Consider the following 23,057-nt stretch of genomic DNA (forward strand, 5'->3'; position numbering starts at 1 on the left):
GATTATTTATATTAAAATTACTAACTTCACTAACAACGCATTATTATTTTTGGGATTTGTCCCAAATTTAAGAATATTTGAAATTTGAAATGAGATCTCACTAGATTTGTTAAAACTACGATTATATATTAAATCGATTTATTTTTCATTTTTCACTTAAAAAAACTAACTTTTTAAAAAGAATTCTTTTAGATCAATAATATTAATTGATCAAGATAATATTGTACAAATATTTTGATTTATTTTTCATTTTTCAATTAAAAAAAACTAACTTTTTAAAAAGAATTCTTTTAGATCAACAATATTCATTGATCAAGATAATATTGTACAAATATTTTGAATTATTTTAATATTTTGAATTATTCAAATAAAAGTTATATCTATACTATATTGTAGCATCTGATTCAATGCATTTTATATTATTTCAGGAAAAAAATATATATTGTTCAATAATTTGAAGGAATTAACCAATTCAACTAATATTTATAAAACTTTATCGAACTGAAAATTTTTAATTTTAGAAGAATAGTATAAAATGTTATCAAATTATTATATAAAGAAATATTAGAGTCGTAATGAAAGAAACTTAAAAACGGTTTAAATAACGATATAAATACAATTTTTCTTTCGAATTCTTGAAAAAAATCATGAATATCAATAATAAGTCTTAAAAATATATAATTCATTTTTATGTTACAACCATGATTGATATCCGGTTGCGTAAAAAATAGATATGGATTGTTTGTCAGTTTTAATGTGAATATCATATATAAATTATAGCAATTTATTTCTTACATAATTTTAATTTTTGAATAATTATAAATGCATGTTATTTAAATAATCAATTATCTCATTAGATGTTAATAATGATTATACATGTACATAAATTAGATATTTAGTATATAAATAATTGAAACCATCGTAATTTACTAAGAGATGTAATGTATAATAATTTACATGCTAACACACACATACATATAACTTAATCTTACTTTGTTAACAGTAGTGTAAATAAAAAAACTAACATTTTCCCATACATACATACATTGAATTTCAAAAACTAATATTTTTCATTAAAATCAACTGTAATATTAACAATAATGTAAATTTTACATTATTGTATATTATGATTGCAAGTCATTCTGACTTCAGTTATGTATTTTTTATCTTTTTAAATTGAGTAAATTAATTGTAAGTTAGTAGTTAACTCAGTAATAATATTGAGCAGTACATATAGTTTATTTAAATAAAATTCAAGATTTTGGTCAACTTTGTATTTAACATATATGTTAATTTGTAGTTTTTTATTTCTAAACATACTAACGACATTCTACATATTAAGTTTAATTATTTCGTTTTAAACGTACACTTACTACCCTATTTATATTCATTCATTAAATATAAAATAACGGGTAATAAAAATATAATATAATAATAGTTGAGGGAATATTTACTCCTAAAAGTGAGGAAGCATTCGAAACTTAATGTTATAGAGGGGGACATGGAGATTCTTGGAGAGAAATTTTATCACTATTTTTTTAAAATTTGACTCAAGAGCCTATATACGGATATTGTTGGAGTTGCTCTACAAACATTATAATTGCATGATGTATAAAAAAATTCTAGACGATGACCCATATCTCGCATGAGTTATTAAGCTAATATTTTTAAACGGACATATGCAACATTATACATTTTCGGTTTTGTGAAGGAAAAATGGATATTTTACGGCAACGCCCTTTGAACTCTCACTTTACTATGTCCTCTCCTTTCCTTCTTATCCAACAAAAGATTGTAATAAGTGGGACCCAATTGTCAATTTTTTAGATTAGCTACTTGCTTTACGTGTGATGTTTGGCAAGTCCCGGTTCAAATCTTTGAAGAACATTTCCAAACCTATATTTTGCCCTACTTGTCAAAGCAAGTGGCTAACACAAAAACAATCGATGAAAAGTGGAGGCAGCCCATTTTGACCGACCGGTATTACATTGATTAATTTTATAATTTTATAAAACGACATTTTTAAAAAAGTTTATTAGCAAATGGCAGAACACCATCCGGCGCTCTAAGTCTCATTTCTTATTTCTGAAAATAATTATTTTTATTTTAGTTTTGAAATTAAGATTTTATCTTAAAATTTTAAAATAAATACACTTATTTAAAATTATGTAAAATATGATTTTTTTGAAAAAATAAGTTAATTATTACTTAAACGGGCTAATGTATAATATTTCTACTCTTCAACTTATAAGGTGCATTACACTTGCAATTCTCTCCGTTATAAGCTGATGTAGTTACTTACTCTCTGTTTCAACAGTTTCTATACGTTCACTATTTACATGCATTTCGAGGTTTCTATAAATAATAGTTTCATAATATTTTTTTAAAAAATTTTTCTTTTGAATAAAAAGTTTAAATATAAATTTTTTGTTCAAAATTTTTTTTTTTAAAAAAAAATAGTGTAATTGGCCGTTTGTAACCCACATTTATTTTCATATTTGCGATTTGGGTCTACATTATTTTCTCTATCAACTTACACCTCATAAAATTAATTTCGCTTTTATTTGCACCCCATGACGACTTTCCTTCCAAGATGACCGTTAACTTTAACGGAGGCGGGTCATTTCAATAAATTACTAATTAAAACAGAAGAAAATAAGAGTAATTGACACTTTGTAACCCATTTCTTTAGGCGCTTTTTCAATTCGGGTCTATATTATGTTTCTTTGCAAATTGTACCTTTAACTTTGAATTTCGCTTTGTTTTGCACCCCTAGGACCGTTTCTAACTTTTATATGAGGGGTAAAATCAGAATTTCTGGTCTAAAAAGAACAAATCGCCGGGTCTTTTGATTTTCCAGTCCAAACCTATAAATAAATACATGAATCGATTACAAATAACAAGCAGAAGCTATTTGTAATATCAAATTTTATAAAAAATTCCCGGAAATCAAACCGCCAATTCGAAATAAGAATCCTAGAATCGAGTTAAATTTTTATTTTAGCGAATATGGATCGGAATATTAAATATTCGATTCAGGATTCAATCCGATAAAAAAATCCAATTATAAATGGAGTGAATATTTAATAGGCCGATCCATATTCGCTAAAATAAAAAAATAAACTCGATTCTAGGATTCTTATTTCAATTTGGGAGTTTGATTTTCGAGCATTTTTCATGTAATTTGATATTACAGATAACTTTTGCTTGTTATTTGCAAATGGGGCTGAGTATTCGGTCGGTTCGGTCGGGCATTTTTCATGAAATTTGATATTACAGATTGCTTTTGCTTGTTATTAACAAATGGGGCTGAGCATTCGGTCGGTTCGATCCAAAACCGGACCTAACCGAATAGACCGAAAAACCGAATTATCATTTTTTCTTGGACCGAACCGGAACGAAATTGTATTATGGACCGAACTGAATCGAACCGAAATAATTCGATTCGGTCTAGTTTTGGACTGAACGAACCGAATTTTTTTTAAAAAATAAAATTGTATTTAAAAAGTTCAAACCAAAAAATATGAAATCTAAAATATAATTAAAGTAAGATGATATGTAGAGTTCTAAGAGTGTATAAATATAATTACAAATTAAAAATTATGATTATAATTTTTAATATATATATAATGTATATAATATAAAATTATATTATTTATGATTTGGTCTATTCGGTCCGGACCAAAATATTTTTTTAAAAAACCGGATCGAACCTGATTTTATTTCGGTCTATTTAATCCGGACCGAATAGAACGAATTTATGAAACAAACCTATAAACAAAAAATATGAAATATGAACAAATAAAGTCAAATAAAGTCATATATGATTTCTCCACGTATTTGTATACGCATTCGTATATATAGAGGGTGTGGCACATACATTAAGAAAAATAAAATTTAGTTGTGAAATTTAAGAAAAGTGGATAAAGTGGTGGGAACAATTAATATTTAATGTATAAAATGAGTGTAGCCTTAAAATTGGGTGGGTGATAGTAGATAGTAATTAATTTTAATATTCCTCCGTCCGGTTTATATTGGCCACAATTACTTATTAATTTGTCCAAAAATATTGGCCACATTTTTATCTCAAAACAAATTAAGTGCTATAAATATTAATATTTTTCAAATATGTTAACATTTGAGATTAAGTTAGGCAACTTTGGCTTGAATGCTATAAGTGAATTTAGAATTGTGGCCACTATAAGCAGGAGGGAGTATAAAATTTTACTCCCTCAGTCTCAACAGGTTCTATACGTTTATTATTCGCACGCATTTTGAGACTTTCATAATGTATAGTTTTATAATGTTTTTTTAAAATTTTTTTTGAATAAAAGTTTAAATAAAAAACTTTTATTCAGAAAAAATAATTTCAAAAAAATATTATGGAGTTATGCTTTAAACGAGTATTGAAAAGTATGTCAAAAAATAATGTATAGAATTCAATGAAACAGAGGGAGTACTATTTTTGAAGTAACTATATAAAATTGAACGGAATAGAACCAGTATTACTTAACATCTCTTAAATATATTTTGTACAATGTAATAATTAAAAATAAATCAAATCATAATACTAAAATAACAAATATAACATTTATGGGAAATACATTACAATTTCAAAACTAATATTTTACAAAAAAATTAATAAATCAGCATAAAGCTAGTATTCAATAAAGGTACATATAATTATAGAGCCACTTGTGTCTGCTTTGTACAAATGTTGTTTCACTTGTGTCTTTGTTTTTGGAGTTGAGCAAAAAGACACAATGTTCATGACTGTTGCACTAACACTATTTCAAGTATAAATGTGCAGAACCAGTACCCATACTTTTACCAATTTCTCTTCTTGATTGGTGCAACTATGACTTTCCCATTCATCATTTTCTTGATTCTTCTGTTATTCGCAACGTCTAAAGTTTATGTGACTGCATTTTCAAGCAATGACACTGATCACCAAGCTCTTCTTTCTTTCAAGGATTCGGTAAAAGATGATCCGTTGGGTGCGCTAGACTCATGGAACAATTCCATCCACTTCTGTGAGTGGCATGGCGTTACATGCAGTCGCAGACGACAGAGGGTAACAGCACTTAACCTCAGCTCGCAACACTTGGTAGGCACATTATCTCCCCATATTGGAAACCTATCCTTTCTCAGGCTATTTTACCTCTATGAAAACAACTTTGGCGGCTCAATCCCAAATGAAATTGGTCGTCTGGTTCGCCTGCAACATCTTTCTCTGCGAAACAATTTATTTAATGGTGTATTTCCTGATTTGAGTCATTGTATAGATGTCAGATTCATTGCTTTATCTCGTAACAATCTTAAAGGAGAACTGCCCAATGAGTTTGCTTCTTGGTCTAGACTTTACGCATTGAACCTTGGAAACAATCATTTTAGTGGATCAATTCCACCTTCAATCGGGAATCTCTCATCTCTTCGTTTTCTTGATCTGCGCTTTAATAATCTGTCAGGCTACATACCTCCAGAAGTTGCACATCTTGCAAAGTTAGAGATTCTGGTTTTAGGAGTAAACAATTTGTCGGGTATTGTTCCCCGTTTACTATACAACATTTCATCCCTCAATACTCTTGATCTAACCCTGAATAAGTTAGAAGGAGTGCTTCCAGATTTAGGCTTCACCCTTCCAAAATTGCAAGAATTCTACATTTCAGGGAACAGATTTTCGGGCCCTATTCCACCGTCGATAGCTAATGCCTCCAATCTTGTTACCTTTGAAATATCATATAACAATATTACTGGGCCTATACCAAACAATTTGGGAAGCCTTCCTCTTCTTCAACATTTAGGTTTGGCTCAGAATCCACTTGGAGCATATATGCCTCCTAATGATTGGAGCTTCGTCAATTCTTTGGCTAATTGTACCTATTTAAATTATTTAGACTTAAGCCAGAGTGGTTTAAGAGGGGAGTTCCCGAGTTCCATTGTAAATCTCTCCACCACAATAGAGCAACTCTATATGACTGATAATCACATATCCGGAAGCATAGGTCGGGATATTGGAAAACTTGTGAACATGAGAGTGCTTTCGTTGTCTATAAACTTGTTGACAGGGTCCATTCCAGAATCAATTGGAGAGTTATCGAAACTAGGCAAACTATCATTGAATAGAAACAGCATTTCAGGAGCAATTCCAACTTCCATTAGCAACCTTACTCAGTTAGTTGTACTCAGTTTAGGACATAATACGCTCCAAGGAATCATACCTACTCAATTGTTCATCCCAACTTTGCAGAAAATATTTCTTCTTGACAACAGACTTGGCGGTGAAATACCTGAACAAGTTGTGTTTTCTTCCCAATGTCTTTACCTTTATCTGTCCCAAAATTTATTCACAGGATCATTACCATCAAACATCGGAAGTTTGAAGCAGTTGGTTGAACTAACTGTTTCTGACAACAGACTAACAGGAGGTATACCGGATACTCTAAGTGGATGTTTGATGTTGCAGGAGCTCTTGATGGGAAAAAATCATTTTCAAGGCAATATTCCATCTTCTTTTAAGGCGTTGAAGAATCTTCGATTTCTAGACCTCTCAGTTAATAATATCTCTGGGATTATTCCAAGTTTTTTTGACCGGTATCATCAAATTGAATACCTAAATCTTTCTCACAACAAACTTGGAGGTGAAGTGCCTAGAGAAAATGTTTTTTTAAATAGTAGCGCCTTTTCAGTTGTTGGAAATTTGGAGCTGTGTGGAGGTATTCAAGCACTAAATTTGCCTCCCTGCCCTATAAAAGTCTCAAGGAGTAAGAAAACAACATTTTCGCTGAAAATATTACTAATCCTAGTTCTTGTACCCCCTGGTCTCTTGTTAGCATGCATTGCCTTCATTTTCTATCAACGTCGAAACTCCAAGAAGTTGAATGACCCCATTCCGGTATTAAAGGATAGCCAATATCCCCAACTTTCGTACCAAGACCTTTTAGTCGCTACAAATGAGTTTTCTCCAAACAATTTGCTTGGAGAAGGAAGATACGGTTCTGTTTACAAAGGAGTTCTCAAATCAGTGGAACATGTGGAACATGTAGTTGCTGTAAAGGTACTAAACATTGAAATACGTGGAGCCAACAAGACATTTTTGGCAGAGTGTGAAACATTAAGGAACACGCGTCATCGGAATCTTATCAAGATCATCACAGCATGCTCTAGCATTGATCATAAGGGCAACGACTTCAAGGCATTAGTTTTTGAGTTCATGAGTTATGGGAGTGTGGATAACTGGTTGCATCCAAGTCCATCCTATAAAGGAAATGAAAGAAACTTGACTCTACTTCAAAGACTAGATATTTCCATTGATGTTGCACTAGGAGTGGATTACCTACATCATCATAGTCATGAAAGTATCATTCATTCCGACATAAAGCCAAGTAACATTCTTCTTGACGAGGATTTTGTTGCTCATATTGGTGATTTTGGTTTGGCGAGGTTTTCTTTCGCTACAAATGATGGCAATCAAACACATATGAGTTCAACTGGTGTACGTGGAACAATTGGATATGTTCCTCCAGGTGACTTTCTATATTAAATGAATTCATTAATGTTAAGTATTGCTATTTCGTATTAAGTTACAAGACAACTATATTTTAGTGAAAGATTGTAACTCTGGATATTTTTAAACTTAAAGAACTATGATATTTTTGTAAATAATTGATCTTTTGCCAATTCTTTAACCGTATGAAATATTTTATTTTGCCAATTTTTTAACCCTTTAGTTTTGCAGAATATGGAATGTGTGCAGAGAGATCGGCAGAGGGGGATGTGTATAGCTTTGGAATTTTTCTACTAGAAATGTTCTCAGGAAAGCGGCCTACAGAAAGCATATTAGTGGACACTGAAAGTAATCTACATGACCATGTGAGGAAAGCACTCCCGCAAAGAGTGATGGCCATTACTGATCCACGAATCGTACTAGAACAACAAGAACATGGATTGATTGCCAATCAATTCTACAGCAGGGCTGCTATGGAAGTATGCCTGGCATCAGTATTTGAAGTTGGGGTATTATGTTCAGAAGAGACACCAAGAAAACGCATTGATATTAGTCGTGCTACTAAACAGTTACATTTGGCAAGAGACAAACTACTGCAGCGCAAGCAATAACCTGGGTGAGAGTGGAAATCTCTATCATGTTTCCTTGTTATTTTGTACTGAGTAAGTTGGATCTAAATTGCCTAATTTGTACCTCCATGTTATCAGCTTAACGATGATCGCAACTTTGATTTACTGTGTAACCAGTTCAACCTATTTGACTGTCAACCTTATAGATTGTGTACATTGTTTATGCTGTTATGGCCTAGGTTGATTTTCTCTCTTCTCTTGTCTTAGTGGAACAAATGTTGCATTTTAATATTTACACAAGGGAAAACTATTTCTCCCAAATACTTTCACTATCTGGCTGAGTTTAGTTGGTAAATTACTATTGTGTTAAATACTCAACTATTCAAGTGAAATTCTTTTAAGACCTTATGTCAGGCCTGAAGTTGAAGAAGATGTCCAGGATGCCTACTTGGGAGTAAATTAAATAGGTCCTTTTCGAATTTATTCTAACATTTCAACTTACTGGTGAATTAGGAGTATAAACTGTTAAAACGAAATTAACAAATTAAGAAAAAATAATATATGCCTAAAGAAGAATCACTTTTGTAGTTAAATGTAAGCATGCAATTTATGATTGACATCATCAAAATACAAATAAGTGCATCAATGTTGCTTAAATTAGGTCTCTTAACTGATATGAACTTGAAACTTTTGTTGTGTCAATGTTAAATTTCATTTTTTCTCTAAAATTTTCAAATTTATCAAGGCATTAAACATTACAGTTATTGTATGAGGAAACTCCTTTGTAGAACATGTGGTGCCATGTTCTCTAGCAGGAGCATATGCAAGATTTGATGATAAAATGTAGATACCTGCAAACCTGAAGTTTCCAACTGCAGTAGTTGCTGCATTACTTCATTAGGTTGGGGCTGTTACCTTTCCTTTCAAACAGAGATCAAAACCACAAAATAAAGTACTTGATTTTGTACATATGAGAAGCGGGTAGTGGTTTTTTATGTCAGTTCTGCAATTTATAGAAGCTAAAGTTACATCCGATTTTCGCTGGAAGTTCTTTTTTAAGCATCTGCCTTTTTTCCCTCACCATCTATGCTCTATCCCCGTTAAGAGTAGTATATTAGAATGTACAACATTCTGTTGATGCGTATACAACATGGTTTTTTTCCTTAGTCTCTATGCCTCTATCCCCGTTTCACGGTTATCAACTGCATACTATAATGTACCATATGGTTATGATTGCCCCCAAGATGAGTGCTTGTGATCCAATCTTCGATCCAATAAAATAGGGTCAGGATAATGATAAGTACTCCTCCTAATACCTAGAGTTTTTGTTTTTTTTTTAAACCATGAGGTAACATCAGCATAGATTCGCTGTCATGGATTCCAAAAATTGTTCTTATGTAGTCCTGGTGTTTGAGCTAAAAGCATCTTAGCAATAGATTCGAGACTTGTCTGTGTAAGGTGGTTTGTCAGAACTCGGAATTTATCTAGTTTTAAGTAAAGCCATGTTTACAGTTATGTAAGAGAATTCTTCCGCTAAACATTCTTAGGGGTCGTTTGGTTCATTGGATGGTATCGGGTTGAAATCAAGCAATCGGGTTAAGTTGGTATGAGTTTGGAACTTGATACTTGATATCACTTGTTTGGTTCAAAAATAAGATGATAATGTATCTCATTGATAAACTAATTGGAATCAAGAATCAAAACACATTTAATTATTTTTTTTGTTAATTTATTATTTTAATATTAAAATCTAAATTATACACGATCACTTGATTTAATCAGAATTAGTAAGGCTAAAAATATTTTTTTTTTGAAAAATACCTAAGGCTAAAGATATTTTTACAAATATACTATAATTTTTTAATTTTTTTTGCAAAAATACCTTTTTATTTTCAAAAATGCTATTTTCCAATTTTTTTTTACGAAAATACCATTTAATGCAACTTGATTCAATTAGATGCAACTTTCGACGAATTTATGCCATTCCATGTAACCTCAAATACAACAAAAAAAACTCGATTCAACTAGTTGTATGTCTGCTTGATTTTGGTTGATTCTATATTTTTGCAAAAAAATTTAAAAGATAGTAAAATCGCAAAAAAAGTAAAAAAAAAGCTAGTATTTTTTATAATTTTTCTTATGAAAATATGAGTTTATAAATATTTTTACGTAGTATCTAAGAAAATAAAATATACATTCACATTTTTTATTCATCAATATTAAAATTAGAGCTAAAAAAAGAATTATATTTTAGTTAAAAAGAAAGACTGAAGAAAATAATGAAAATGATACCCAAGAATTTGATTTAGCTCATACCCACCTCTTCACATGGGTTTCTAAACCCCATACATCATGGGTTTCAGGAATGAGTTTTAAAACAATTTTTTTTAACCAAACACATGGTATGAGTTTTATCCATTCTAACCCCATACCTCGTACCCACATTTTTTAACGTGGTATGTTGTCACCTCATATTTGAAATCTCTCCTTTCTCAGGAGGATTGACATGAATTTTCATGGCTCAAACCCCAATGAAAATGGCTGACTGTTTCGCCTACAGTATGTCTCTCTGTGAAACAACTCGTTTGAAGGCAGATTTCCTGCCAATTTGCATCACTGTTTAGACATCAGATATATCAGTTTCTACAACAACCATCTTGAAGGAGAGTTAGCTAATATATACATTGCTTCTTGGTCTATACTTTATACGTTTTCTCTTTCAAACAATCATTTTAGTGGATCAATTCCACCTTCAATAGGAAACAAATCATCGCTTCATTATCATTTTCTAGACTGTAACAATCTAAGGGGGAGCATTCCAAATGAAATCGGTTGACTGATTCGCCTACACTATCTTTATTTGAACTTTAATTAATTTCAGGGTGTATCGCCTGCCAATTTAAGTTATTGTGTAGATACGCATCTTGGAGTTTTAACCAAGAGAAAAGCTCACCAAGGTATTAATCCAACATAATTGTGCAAAATCTGATTCAATTGCTTGGAGAACCTGGAAGCAGATCCTTATTCACACCATCAATGGTTAAATGATATACTGATATCAACTGCTTGAGGAATGGATGGCGCAGTGGCATCGCCAAGAACTTAAGATAGTATATGCTATTAACACTTTGCATATTGTTAAACATTAACATTTACAACTGTTTAACTATCACTATACTCACTTATAGTTCAAACGAAATCACAAACTCAAGTTTTCAATACTACTAGGATGAATAAACGAGCCCTGTTTGCTGGATTTTCCTGGTGCGAGTGGATTTGATTTAAATTTTCACTGTTGCCTTAGAGCAAAGCCAATTGTTGTGCTAAAATAGATGGAGCTTTTTATATATTTTAGTATCAAAAAGTGATTTTTGGTGCTAAAGGAACACCATAAAGAAACACCATGTTTCCGGTGCATAGCTCTAAATTAAACCAAACTTATTTCAAATTTACCTAACTTGTCTCCAACGGCCAATGAAATCCCTCTTTCATCTATTTTCCTCTCTAAGTTGGGACCTTTCTAGCTTGCGAGCTTTTGAGGATACTTGGGTGGGCTGAGCTGGGTTGGGATGAGCTCATGAGAACCATGTTTGGGAAAGTTTGTCAAAGTAGGGGTTGAGTTTTGTGAGGGTTCATCAAGGGTTGAAAGGGGTTAATTTGCAATACAAAAATTGAATTTTTTCAACACCCCAATTTGGGGTGTTGGCAGCTTATTTTTTTTATTCATCCTCTCTCTTTCATCCTCTCTCTCTATTAAAGTTTTTTCATTTTTTTCTTTATGAATTTTTTTTAATTTTTTAAAAATATTTTAAAATTTAGTTAAAATTTTTAGATTAAATTTAAAAACATTCACTAGTTTTTCAATATATAATTTATACATGATAAAAACCAATCTTACTCCAACTCCAAACCAAACATGTCAAGGTTCACCCCTACTAACTCCGCACATACATCCAAATAAGGTAAGAGTTCAACCCAACCTAACCCAACCTAACCCAACCTAGCCCAGCCTAACCCCTCCCTCCTCAACCCCCAATCCAAACAAAGCCTTACATAATCCTCCAATTCGCTAGTTTTGGATTTTAAATTCAAAGGCTAAATACACGGTCTAGATATATTGAATTATCTGCATTTTTTAAACTGTAAGGATAGTTTCAAAAACATAAACATGACGACGAAAAACAAAGCAGAAAATTCAACTGTTGAGGTTTCATTATACCTTTTACCAAGTCTAAATCCCCTTGATCATTGTTATTCTTAATGCAACCAAGATGAATACTAAAAATTCAATTACCAAAAATAACTATAAACATGGTTTGTCATTTTGCTGACATTTGTGTTATGATATTTGATGTAATCCTTATCATATTTAGGGTTGTGGTCTCTCTGCTATATATGCAAACAACACAACTATCAGATTTTAAGTAAGGAATCAAATTATCTTCCTTGTGCTCTACAGTCTCTTTATTCTCAGTATTGTAATTTGTAAGCTCAAATATTCAAGCTTATCATGATATCAGAGCAATACTGATTCTGGGGCATTCTCAAAACAAGACTGAAACATTCCTACTTCATTTATAAACACTAGATCTATTTATTTCCAATCAAGAACATGGCAGCTGGAAGAGTGACATATACAAATATGGTGAACCCTTTATTACTCCATCACTCTGATAATGCCACATCCATACAAATAAATAAGATTCAAGGCTCAGGAGATTATCGAGCTTGGAAGAGGGAAAATGGAGATTAATCTATCTTCAAAAAGAAAGTTGGGATTTGCTTTTGGAACGGTGACAATACCAACAAACGATGATCAGAAAGCTGAGATGTGGGAGACATACAATAACATGGTCATAGCTTGGCTGACTGGTAATGTTTCTTCGATCATTAGACAATCTGTACTGTATATGACCACTTCTAGAAAGATTTGGAGTATCTTAGAACAGAGATATTTAGTTACAAATGGATCTAGGAAATACAAACTCAACAAAGAGTTGTATGAAAATAGATAAAATAATATGCCTATAAATGATTACTACACATTGATGAAATCGTCGTGGGAAGAGGTGGATTGTATGAATACTCTATCTATCATAACAAACTTAAATGCAGAAGTTAAAAAACTGCTTGAAGCTATAGACTAATACAAAGAAGAGTTTAAATTATTTAAATTCCTAAACGGGGTTGATGATATCTACAATCCACAAAGGAGTCAGTTGTTAACGATGATTCTTCTTCCAAATGTGGAAGTTGCTTGCTCTGCTTTGATGCAAGAAGAGGCATAAAGAGAGCTCTTGAAAACTGATGACTCAATATCAGCTATGTATGGCAGGAGCAATTTATCGCAAAACCAATCCAATCGAGTAATAACTTGTAGTTCTTGTTGAATCAAGGGGCACATTGGTGAGAAATATTGGACTGTGTTAGGATACCCCAGCCCCCAGGTGGCACCCAAAAACACAAGACCTACACCTCAATACAAACATAACAAACCCAAGAAACCACCTCAGACTCAAAAAATGGAACTCTGGATCTAAAATGGATGCATCTGCATATACTGAAGAAGGGAATACATCCTACACACCTCAACAATTAGCTCATCTAGCAAAGTTGTTGCCTTAGTTGCAAGCCGCTGCTAACTCTCAACTTGAACCCGATGAAGACCTGGACCATTTTTCTGGTATGATCACTTGTTGTTAAGCTTCAAGCATGATTCAAGACTGGATCATTGATAGTGGTGCCTCGGACCACATGACAGCTCAAACCTCAATCCTCAGTAATTTCAAGATGGTTTGTTCTCTGCACATCAACCTACCAAATGGAAATTAAGAAAAAATCTCTCATGTTGGTACTGTGATCCTACCAACAGGTCTACACCTTCAAAAGGTTTTATGTGTGCCAAACTTTAAACACAACCTTCTATCAGTGTAAAAACTAACCAAGGACAGTAATTGTGTTGTGCGCTTCTTCCCCACATATTATTTAATTGTGGATTACAGTACTAGTGTTCTCACGGGTGTGGGGGAAGTTAAGCAAAACCTATACTATCTGGTGGATCGCTTATCTACAGACTTACCTTCTACTTGGTTCTCATCACTTGATAAAAGACACATATGTTCTAATATTGTTTCTCAAACCGAAGGCCAAGATGCACCGGAGCTTTGGCATAATAGGCTAGGTCATATGTCTTACACAAATATACAGCATATCTCTGAATTGTCACACTTGCCACATAAGTCATCAAATATATGCCTAACCTGCCCTCTTGCAAAATTCACTAAATTGCCATATTCGTTAAGTGAATCACATGTTATACATGCCTCTGATCTTGTTCATATCGATATATGGGTTCGTATAAAGTGTGTACAAAAGAAAAATTAAGATTTTTCCTCACTATAGTTGACGATAAGTCTAGGCACACATGGGTCTATTTGTTGCAGCATAAATTAAGGTCCTGAAAACTTTTGAAACCTTCATGCAATATGTCAAAACACACTTTAACACCACAATAGAAACTTTGAGGTCAGACAACGCGTTGGAATTTGATGATGTTCACTGTAAAAATTTCTTTGCTTAGAATGGTGTGATACACCAGACCTCGTGTGTTTATAGACCTCAACAAAACGCTCATGTTGAGCGTAAATACCGACACATACTATAAGTGGCTAGGTCTCTATGGTTTCAAGCCCATTTGCCATTGAGTTATTGGGGGGATTGTCTCCTTACGACGATTTATATAATTAATAGAACACCTTCCACATTGTTAAATCAGAAAATACCTTATGAAGAACTATATACAACCAAACCTGACTATGACAACATGAAAACCTTTGGATGTCTGGTATTTACCTGTAACCCGGAAATACACACTGATAAATTTTCTATGAGGGGAGTACCATGCGTTTTTTAGGTTATCCAGCACGTAAGAAGGGGTATAAGTTGTTAAACCTCATTAATAAACAACCATTTATTTCAAGGGATGTCAAGTTCCATGAATCCATCTTCCCATTCAACTTCGGTATAAAAAACCATATATGCACCCTATACCAGGAACCAAAAATACACCTGTGATAGATGACTTTTAATATACTGAAGACAATCCAGATGAGTCGATGCCACACTTCACTGAAAACTACACAAACACGGAACCATAAACAAATTTTAACCCTGAGTTTATCACACCTCCAGGTTACACACAGCTCCTAAGTGGCAATGCTGATTATCTGGAAAACCAAACTTCACACATCTCAAACCTAGCCTATACACAAGTAGCACCTGAATTTCAATGTTTCTTGACTAAACTCACCGAGAACCATGATCCTGTACATTTTAAAATGGCTGTACAACATAACCATTGGAGGCAAGCTATGAATTTGGAACTTGAAGCCTTAGAACAAAATGAAATATGGGACGTCATTACTCTCCCAGCTGGAAAGACTGCAATAGCATGTAAATGCTCTACAAATCGAAGTATAATCTAGACGGAACCCTTGAAAGACACAAAGCTCGATTGGTCATACTTGGTTGTAGGCAGAGAGCTGGTGTAGATTACGACTAGACCTTTGCACCTGTAGCAAAACTCACAACCGTCAGAACTCTCTTAGCCATAGCAGCAATACAAAATTGGAAAACATGTCAGATGGATGTACCCAACGCGTTCTTATATGGTGAATTGAACGAAGATGTCTACATAAAATTGCTTAGGGGATATACCCACTTTGGATGCATAATTACATCTGTAACTGATGCTCTTGCACATGGAAATTCTTCTTTAGTCTGTAAATAGAAGAAATCAATTTATGAACTAAAACAATCACTTAGAAACTGATTCTCAAATATCAATTCCACCCTAATACAACACAATTTCATCCAATCAAAGGCGGATTATAGCCTCTTCACAAAAATTATGTAGAATACTCTTACTGTGTGTCTCATTTATGTTGATGACTTGCTGATCTGTGGTTACAGCTTTCTACGAATACAGAACTTAAAGAACATGTTGTCATCTCATTTTAAGATGGAAGACTTGGGCGAATTGAGGTACTTCTTGGGTATTGAAATTGACAGGATTCCCTCTGGCATATTTCTTTCTCAGGAAAAATATACTATGGACTTGCTGAAAGAATACAGTATGCTCAATGTTAAATCATTAAAGCTACTAATGGAGTCCCAGTTGAAGTTGACACATGATAAAGGAGAGGTACGGAAAAATCCTTCCAAGTATCATAGATTGGTAGGAAAATTGATTTACTTGACAATTACAAGACCTGATGGGGCGTCTACATTCCATTTTTCAGCCAATTTATGCACAACCCAACTACAATCCACATGCAAGCTGGTAAGAGAGTGCTTTGATATCTTGCAGGCTCAACTCATCAAGGAATTCTCCTTGCAACTACCTCTGCAGCACAACTCACAGCTTATTATGATAGTGATTGGGCAAACTGCCCTATCACTAGGAGGTCTACTATAGGCTACTGTATATTTCTTGGATCTTCTCCCATCTCCTGAAAAATAAAGAAACCAATGGTCATAGCTAGGTCTTCTGCTGAAGTGGAGTACAGAGCAATGACATTGACGGCTTGTGAAGTTACATGGTTAACATATCTCTTGAAGGATTTATGAATCGATAACTTGCCACCAACCATCGTGAAATGTGATAGTTAGGCAGTCTTGGAAATCACTGCAAATCCTAATCTACACGAGAAGACCAAGAATGTTGAAATTGACTGCCATTATGTGAGGGATCAGATCAAAGCCGGAGCTTTCAACCAATCAAGATGTTATCTAAAAATCAACTAACATATATTTTGACAAAGATTCTGCCTGTTAGGCAACATCAACGCATTTTGTCCAAGCTTGGAGCTATTCTTTCCTCACATCTCTCAGCTTGACGAGGAGTATTAAGGGGAACACTTACTGTGATTTGTTTTATGTACATGTAATTTCCATGTCCTGTTATTATAGAATCTTTGCCTCAACCTTTTGATGCACTATTTCTAGGACCACATGGTTTGTCATTTTGCTGACATTTCTGTTATGATATTTTTTGTAATCCTTATCATTTTTAGGGGTGTAGTCTCTCTACTATATATACAAGAGCACAACACAACTATCAGATCTTGAGTAAGGAATCAAATTATCTTCCTTGTACTCTCCAGTCTCTTTATTCTCAGTATTGCAATTTGTAAGCTCAAATATTCAAGCTTATCAATGAGATAGCACCTAATAATCTCTAGCATTTCTTAGCATTTTTTGAGGTCATTTGCATTATATAAGCAACTGCAATTTGCCCCAACCGTTTGATCATCTATTATATACTAAACTCAAACCTAGATGGAACGTGAACCATACGCTCAACTTTTGTTTGCTACTCTGATGATGGCAGAACTGAAGGAGTTCTATTTTCTGGAGTTTTTATTGCTGAAAGATTGTAATCGATTCACTGCCACCTTAGGTAATGCAAGCATCACCAATCCCACATCACATGAGCTAGAATCTCACGAATGTTTTGGCCATGCTTAGTGAGAGAAAAGGATCAAGTTTTTGCTTTGGAGAAAAGTGATCCACTAGCACCAAATTTTGAATCATCTCTTTTCTGAAGTCCTCGTCAACTAGGTTTGTAATATTGAAAGTATTAGCCTCTAATTCTTCTTCCAAATTTAAAATGCACTAGGTTCTTTTTGTATATATAAAATTTCAAAGCATATTTAGGTTTGGAAGTATAAGAAGAGTTGAGAAAAATACAATATTCAAAAACTAACAAACAAAAGCTGTTAAAAGTTCTGTCTCCCTAAATTATATCCACATTCCCAAATTATAGTTATTCAAATAATGCTCATACATTGTTCGGCAACCAATTTGTACAAACGATCTTATCCAGATTATACTACGCTAGATCAGAACAATGAACAAAAGCTTGCTTAAAAAGTAACAATGAGTTTTTTCAAAAATTTAATTTATCAGTTATCTATCACATCACTGAAAATCTACAGGTTCACATTGTTCTTAACTCGCATATAAGTGGCTCTGTGGATAAAAAGCACTCACCACTCACCGGAGTTAAAAAGAAGCCACATCCCCCATTCTGAAATAGCATAATCATCTGGATTCTTTTGTAAAAAATGGTGATTGCAAATCATAAAAATGATCATCTCGGGAACAATCTGCAACATTAAGAGAAACACATGGAGAGATAAATGTGTGATTTTACAGTTAAAAGACAAAAAACAAAGGACTTGAAAGAAAAAAAAGTCTGGACTGCTCTTTTTCATGTTGTACCTCGACCTAGACAGTAAATAAACTAAGTGGCAAACCAAATCAAAAATTATAATCACAGTTAAAGAATTAACATTTTAAGAAAGTAATGGAACCTCAAAGCATCTCTAAGAGACTCATCATATCTACTCTCAATATAATATATAATATTAGCTCATATTAAATTAATATTTGTTATTCTCCAACAATACTCTTTATATGAACTCTTAACTAATTTTTTATTTTTAAATGGAAGTTGAATTCATAGAGGACAAAAGATAGTGGAGAGAGAAAGAGATTGTTACCATGAATATATAATATAATATTGTTTAAGAGTGGGAAAGAAGCTCTTAAAAGTGAGGAGAGAGAAGAGACTCTTAGTGAATTTAAGAGCCAATTTAAAAGCCGCTAAGAGTTTCTTGGAGCAAAAAAATTCATCTCTCTCCTCAAATTCCAAGTTAAGAGCCAAGTTAAGAGGCTATTGGAGATGCTCTCAGTGCCGCCAGAAAATACGAATGCAATAAACTATTAAATATATTCACCAAATCATATTCCACATACAAACAAAAAATTTCTATTTTTTAATAGACAATAATACAATTGAAGATCAATATATCCAATACAATATCATTGTACAAAATATTTTTTTTACAAAGGACGAGGGCCTCATTAAATCCCCTAAGAGTAAAACCCAATGGGGAAAAGAGTATAAACACATGAACTAAGTGTTACAAATGATGGAAAATTCTTCTTGGTTCCGTGAGTCCCCATAGCCATCAAATTTTGCCTCAGACTTGGGTTTCCTTTTCCTTTGGATTTAGTAGTGCACCTTGGCTGCTCCTTTACTTGTTTTTGAATATCAATCTCTTGAATCCGTTTTTGTTGCTTAGCCTTTTCATATCGCTCATATCCCTCGTGTAACTTCTGCCTTAACGCTTTAAATCTCGATTCAAAATCAGCGATCGTCATCTTGTTATCAAAGCTGGAATAACAATCCATAAGTTTTCTCTTTATGTTTTTTTCTCATCAACAACTTTTGATTCTCCAAAAAAGCCTTTTATCCCGGTTTCACTCTAGTTTAGTTTTTTAATTGCAATATTTATGTCTTTTCCCTTCCCATGATTCCCACAATGACGAGGATGATGATCATTAACTTTAACCCTACTACCCTGAACAGGCTTCTTAGTCACGCCACCCTGCTATCTCAAATTAGGACCCACATTCATCTTGTCATAATCTACCGTAACGACTTCAAGAGACTACTGTTTTGGGTGGTATTCATAAAAGGTTTTGCTGTGCATCTCAAGTTCGAGTACTTGTCCCAAGACCTGTATTTCTTTCCCTCTTCTACCAGGATGAAGAATACTTCCAATAGTAGGTTCTTTACCAGACTTGTTTGTCGCCTTGAACTTTGCATGAACGTAACCCATAAGATGGGATGGTGGTGTTGGAGGATTTGCCATACAAGCAGTCACCATCCGGTCAAGTTCTTTATCTTTATTAAAAAATTTATCTACAATCTTTTCTACATCATTTTTTTCTTCGACTACGAGAAATTAATCATCAAGAAATTTGACGGATGTAAAACATGTGTACAAGTTGAATGCGTAATCTTCAGGGCTGGGGCAAAAAAATTGAGGGCCCTATGCGAAATTTTAAATTTGGACATGTAATTTTTTACTTCAGTATAAGAAATTCAAATAACGGTTTCTAAAAAAAACTAACTATTAAAAATAAATTGTAAAGTACAAATACGTTTTGATATATTCACTTAAAGAAATTATTTTGTAACAAAATTATCATCAATATTTATCATTTCTTACGACATAGTTGTTCGTAAATAAAATTTCTAAAACTTGAGTTTGGAAAAACTATTTTCTATAAGTGCAACAGTAACGTGAATATTTATTAAAATTTATCTATAATTTTTACATTATAAAACACGAAAATCCTTTTAAGAACTTTAATGAATCTAATTTTCCAATATATCCATATTTCTTATAGTTTTTTAAGAAAAACTTGACCAATTTTTTTCCTTAAGAATTAAATTTTCATTTTTAGTTAATTTTTAATATAAAAATTCGGGGCCCTATAATTTTGGATGCTCTGTGCGGTGGCTTACCCCGCGCTTCCCCAACGCCGCCACAGTAATCTTCAAGAGGAGGACACGCTAGTCCATCCCACATAAAGTCATCATTATCGACATCCATGTTTAGGTGTTTGTTTTTTTTTCGAGTTCAATTCTGTAAAAGTATTATTACGTATGTACTAACTCTATGAGATGTTAACAAAGAGAGCACGGGCCGCATATAAGATTATATAGTAATGATATGTGATTTTGTTAGGAATTATTTACTTGAAACCCAATTTATTCTGTAATTACCTATAACCTACACTGGTTTACTCTATTGTGCGTAATACCAAAGCTTAATGCAGATAGAAACAACTAATAATCTTGAACACAGCTCAGAATTGAGATTAGTGAATTGTTCGAAATTGTTTAGATTGATTTATTTAAAAATGCCTCTTTAAAATATGTTAATTATGCTGTTTTATTTGTAAAAATTTAGAAATATGTTAGAAATTCAAAAAAATGTCCCAAAAATTCATAATTATCCTAATAATAATAATGATTATAATAATAATAATTATTGAGAATTGGCTAAGTCAAGAATCAGGATCTGTCTACAATCAGGATATGATCAACTGCTGTGATACACTACACCATAAGTGCTTAAATGCTATGCTCTTCTGGTGTTGCCTTATGACCAAAAAGCGTTGCATTTTCAATAATGCAATACCAAGGGGCGTTACATCTGCGGTCGTTGTATTAGAGGCCTAATACAACACTTTTTGGGTGTCTACAACAACACCAATAAGTATTGCCTAATAGATGTAATGTAACAGTAAATACATCAAATGCAACACCAAAAAGCGTTGCATCTGACATAAGAGGGATTTAAAACTCCACGCCAGTTGTGGGGCCCATATTAAGGCCACATCAGCATGTGACACGTGGACGCCACATCAACACTGGGCCCCACAGAAATGACACATCAGCATGGGTGACACGTGGATGCCACATAAGTAGTTGGGGCCCATAAGCCATGTTAGCAGTGGTCCCTATGCCACGTCAGTGGTATGTAATGCAACACTTTTTCTGTTGTTTTAGCATAGTAGAACATAATTTAAGGCAACACTTAAATAGTTAATGCAACACCTCAATATCTGGTAAAAACAGTACTAGTAATTTATAATGTAACACCCAAATATCAAATACAACGCTTTAATTAAAAATTTTGCAAGATAATGTTTGATAATTACATAAGCCCATGAAAATCATCCAACAACCATTCAACAATTCAACTAGCCATTTAACAACCATCATCCAACCCCAGTACAAGTTCCATCCACAAAATACATCTAACCCCAACATCATACTAACTATTAAATTCATTACAAGTTGTCCTATGTGCCAAAAAGAAGCACACAAAATCAAGTCTAACATTTAAAAGAAACGACAATCTCTAGATATTAGGTCCAGTGACATAAGGATAGTCTAAATTCCGGTGCCGCCTTGAGTAATAGGAGTACCGTTGTCATCTTGATCACTTGATGCAGTGGCACACAAGTCTCTAATGTCGAACTTAAGACTTGGATTAGCTTCGCCTAGCTTTTTCAACATCCACAACATATTCTCCTACACTTTCACGTTCACCTTGGCCTCCAAATCAGCTTCAAGGTCTTCCTTTATTTTTGCAGACAACTTCTGCACATACGGGTCTGAAGGAGCAGCAGAAGTTGTGTCATTTGTAGGATTTTTACCCTTTCTTCCCACTAACCAATTTCGTCCATGAGGTTTACCACCATGAACAAGTGCATTGGCCTCAACAATGTTACCAACATTCACCAATTCCTGAACTTGCATCTAGAAGAAATGACTATATTAATATTTGAAGCCTAGCATGCACTCAAATGATAGCAATATAATATAATATTATACTTAAGTATTTTGTTCTCAGTTATTCAGTATCTATCTTGTAAGTTCTCCCCGGTTCTCGTTTATAGGTTTCCAAGTAGATTTCAACATCAAATGGCTTGGCAATATTCAGGTCCTTCTTTTTCTATCATGTATCAATATAAGAAAATTTTAGTACATAAACCATGAACCAATTAATATTCGACCGTACAAAAATATACTTTAAACTAATAGTGAAAACAATAAAATCATACCAGCTTTTCTTTAGCTTGTGCATGAGTTCTGGGCCCCATGGTATGTGTCTCAGTTATTGTATTACGACGTGCAGCATTATCCTCAGCTAGAGGCTTAAAATTAAAAAGTGATAAAAAAGACATCAACAAATGTATCCAACCATTATTATTTAAATCTCATTAATTTAATTTACATTGAATTATATTATTATCATGAATTTTCCTCATTTCAACTTTTATGTTCCACATTAAACAATATTAACATTATATAAATTAGGCAGAGTACCTGAACTGATTCATCCCCCCAGTACTTCAAAAGTATTTTAAAATCTTCAAGTGGAATAATGTCGGACCTGTTCTCAATCCTTTCCCCATCATTACTATATTTCCTATAATGTGCCTTTTTCATCATAAACTTATACCGCCTCCAAGACTCATTAAGTGTGTGCATGACCCACTTGTGCCCTTCTTCCGGAATTAGATACCTAGCCTACCATATACATATATGA

The 23,057-nt window shown here is 33.2% G+C and overlaps 1 protein-coding gene across 1 annotated transcript; it reads left to right on the forward strand.

Annotated features, from left to right (window-relative positions):
• Positions 1-4,728: 4,728 nt before the first annotated feature.
• LOC141663749 (LRR receptor-like serine/threonine-protein kinase EFR) lies at positions 4,729-8,329 on the forward strand. The gene is made up of 2 exons (XM_074469559.1): positions 4,729-7,526; positions 7,739-8,329. Exons 1-2 carry the CDS (start codon positions 4,859-4,861, stop codon positions 8,116-8,118), a joined length of 3,048 nt encoding a protein of 1,015 aa, XP_074325660.1. The 5' UTR covers positions 4,729-4,858; the 3' UTR covers positions 8,119-8,329.
• Positions 8,330-23,057: the final 14,728 nt, after the last annotated feature.

This window comes from Apium graveolens, chromosome 6, assembly GCF_009905375.1.
Source record: "Apium graveolens cultivar Ventura chromosome 6, ASM990537v1, whole genome shotgun sequence".
Lineage (NCBI taxonomy): Eukaryota > Viridiplantae > Streptophyta > Magnoliopsida > Apiales > Apiaceae > Apium > Apium graveolens.